This window comes from Octopus bimaculoides, chromosome 24 (genome assembly GCF_001194135.2).
Source record: "Octopus bimaculoides isolate UCB-OBI-ISO-001 chromosome 24, ASM119413v2, whole genome shotgun sequence".
Classification (NCBI taxonomy): Eukaryota; Metazoa; Mollusca; class Cephalopoda; order Octopoda; family Octopodidae; genus Octopus; species Octopus bimaculoides.
Window position 1 is genome coordinate 23,449,610 of NC_069004.1, and position 3,276 is coordinate 23,452,885.

Below are 3,276 nucleotides of genomic sequence, written 5' to 3' on the forward strand. Positions count from 1 at the left end.
AAGAGAGTGGTGTTGAGCTGGTATAAAAAATGGAATTGATGGACTCTATGTTACACTTGTGTACCCCCCCCCCCCAAGAATATACTAAGAGCTTCCACACAGTTATTGTCTACCAAATTCACTCACAAAGTATTGGTAGACTTGGGGCACTTGCTCTTGGTGCCATGTCTTCTACTATGGCTTTGGGTTGACAAAAGCCTTGTGAGTGGATTTGGTAGAGAGAAACTGAAACAAGCCTGTTGTGTGTGTGTGTGTATTTGTCCCTCACCACTGCTCAACAACTGCACCAGTTGTTGAGCAGTGGTGTTGTGTGTTTATTTCTCTATAACTTAGCAGTTCAGCAAAGATACTGATAAAATAAGTGCCAGGCTTTAAAGAAAAAATAAGTACTGCTGTCAGTTTGTTTGATCAAAATTCTTCAAGGCAGTGCCCCAGTAAAAGAAAAAAAGAATAGGTATTATAAGACATTGGATTTGTGGGTGAGATATTGTTGATTATATTGACCCTAGCACCCCTTACACTCTGCAGGGTGGTTGGTGTTAGGAAGGGCATCCAGCCATAGAAACCTTGCCAAATCAGACTGGAACCTGGTGCAACTCACCAGCTTAGCAGTTTTCAGTGAAACCATCCAACCCATGCCAACACGAAAAATGGACGTTAAATGATGATGATAATGTTCTATTTTATTGGTCCCATGGTTGAGTTTTATTAATTCTTGCTTTTTCTCTTTTTTCTCTCTTTTTTCTTACAATATTTAGTGAAGGCCACATTCGTACGTTGGAAGGCTGTTTGATGGACGCTTTGATGCATCACAACAAATTGGCTGCCCAAACAGATACGTAAGTATGCCGACATCCAATAAACACACACACACAACTGTATGTACGTAAGCATAGATTCACATAGAAACCTGTAAAGATCTCATTTATGTATTTTTAAATTTCAGAGACAGAGAGAGAGACTGATGTCTTTTTAAAATATGTTTAACCCTCAAGCATTTAAACTGGTCATATTTGGCCCAAATATTCTACCAGTTTTCTGTTGAAACTGACCAAATACAGCCTCTCACACCCACCCTATGATATTCTAAAAGTCATCCAAAATCTCAAAGCTTGGGGATGATATATGATTAATTCAAAACAATGGGAATAAGCAAGCATTACATCTTGCAGAGTAATCTGAATACTAAAGGGTTAATATGAAACCTTCAGGCATCTACTCCTGATCTTGGGTCTCCATGTCACTGATGGATTGTCATCAGTTTTACTCCTTTCCTCCTCCTTGTGGCATATATTGGGTGTATGCTATTTCATCTCTCTGCTGATCTTGAAGCAGGGCCTGGGTTAAAAAATAATTACATCTTTTACCCCAATACTTGAGACGTTCATTTTCTGTCAAATGTAATTCTTATCTATTCACATTGTTTGAATTACTTACGCATTATCTCATAGCTTCAAGATTTGGACAGTGTGATTGTTTGTGTTTAGAATGATATTGTTGGGTAGGTGTGAGAGACCAGATCTAGCTGCTTTGAACATGAAACAGGTAGAATATTTAGACTGGAAATAGCTGGTTTAAATGCTAAAAGGTTAATGGTTGGATTGGTTTGTGTGTGTGTGTGTGGGAGGTTTCTTCTTTACCCTTTCCTCACATACTGGCTAAAGAAACACACACACACACACACACACACAGATCATTTAAAATTAGTTACAAAAATGGAAACCTAAAGTTCTGAAAGTAAGTCCCCTGTTGGATGTTTTAGGGGCTGGTGAGCCAGTAATTCATACAGGTTTCCTAGGTAGGTCCCTAATGTGTCTATGAAGTATAACTCATTCATATTTCAGGTGATATATTCTATAATGTTGATATATCTTATTTATCTGACGTTTATACTTGCTGTTCACTGTGTAATATTTCTTCATTCTTTCTTGGTGTGTGATAATATTTTTTTGATACAATGATCCAGTGTCCATGGATGATGGACACTACATCATTGCATTATTGTGTTAAACCACAGGATTTGGTCAAGTGGTTATAATCCTTTGAAACAATATTCTTTTGGGAATTTCTGTTTTTATATTCTACAGAAAATATCTGTGGCTATATATATATATTTTTGTCATATCAATATATATATATATATATATTTTTTTTTTTGGTAACATATTTTTATAAAAATAACTGTGCACAAAGATTGTATATTAAGATTGTGTACAAATTTCTTTCATTATATTTTATACACATATATACATATTATATATATTTTCTCTTTTAGAATTTTTTAATATACATATAAAATAAGTATATTATATAATATATTATTGGCCTTTCAGGTCAGTATATAGTGGAACCCATCTTTTCACCATCAACGGATCTATGTGCAATGTTATAGTAAAAGGCATAAAAAAAATTTGGGAGTTTCCATCAACTAAATTTTTATCCATGTTAAACATAACATGTTTATTTTGTTGCTGTACTTTTTCCTTTTCTTCAGAAATTTTTATGATGGTTAAGATTGTACATTACTATTAACTTGACACTACTTAATATAATTCAAATATTTTATGGATATTCTGCGTAACTTTTTGTATTGGTTTCAGCACCCAAAATGATGGTTGTATCCATAATATTGCTGCTGCACACACAGACACATACATGTGTATGTATGTATGCATGTGTGTGTGTGTGTGTGTGTGTGTGTGAGTATATATATATATAGAAAGAGATAGAGAGAGAGAGAGGACCTGTGATCAAGGCAAGAAAAAGAGAAGAGTACTCAATATAACGAATACAGAGAATATAGAATTAATTATAATTTTTTTTTACAAGCATATAAAAGACAGTTCATGTCACTAGTAGTTTCAAAATCATTCAGTACTCCACATTATGTGTGTTGCACTTATCTAATTGGATAACGGTATATATATATATATATATATATATAGGAGGAGCAAAAATACTAGAGAATCAGTATGGCAAAATTATGAGTTGAAAATATGTGGAAAACATATATAAAAAGTGGAAGAGGAATGCCTTTGTTTCACATAGTTTAATATCTTTTTTATAAAGAAATTTGAAAGAAGCCCGTCGTATATATGTATATATATATATATATATATATGTGTGTGTGTGTGTGTGTTTGTGTGCCTGGGTTTGTCCCCCCAACATCGCTTGACAACTGATGCTGGTGTGTTTACGTCCCCGTAACTTAGCGGTTCGGCAAAAGAGACCGATAGAATAAGTACTAGGCTTCCGAAGAATAAGTCCTGGGGGTCA

The 3,276-nt window shown here is 34.5% G+C and overlaps 1 protein-coding gene across 1 annotated transcript in view; it reads left to right on the forward strand.

The window, feature by feature from the left end:
* The window catches only part of LOC106878832 (integrator complex subunit 13), a 596,471-nt gene that overhangs the window by 9,428 nt on the left and 583,767 nt on the right, over positions 1-3,276 (forward strand). The window contains exon 4 of the mRNA XM_052976283.1: positions 759-839. Within this exon, the coding sequence (XP_052832243.1) occupies positions 759-839 (81 nt within the window). The remainder of the gene's footprint in view (positions 1-758; positions 840-3,276) is intronic.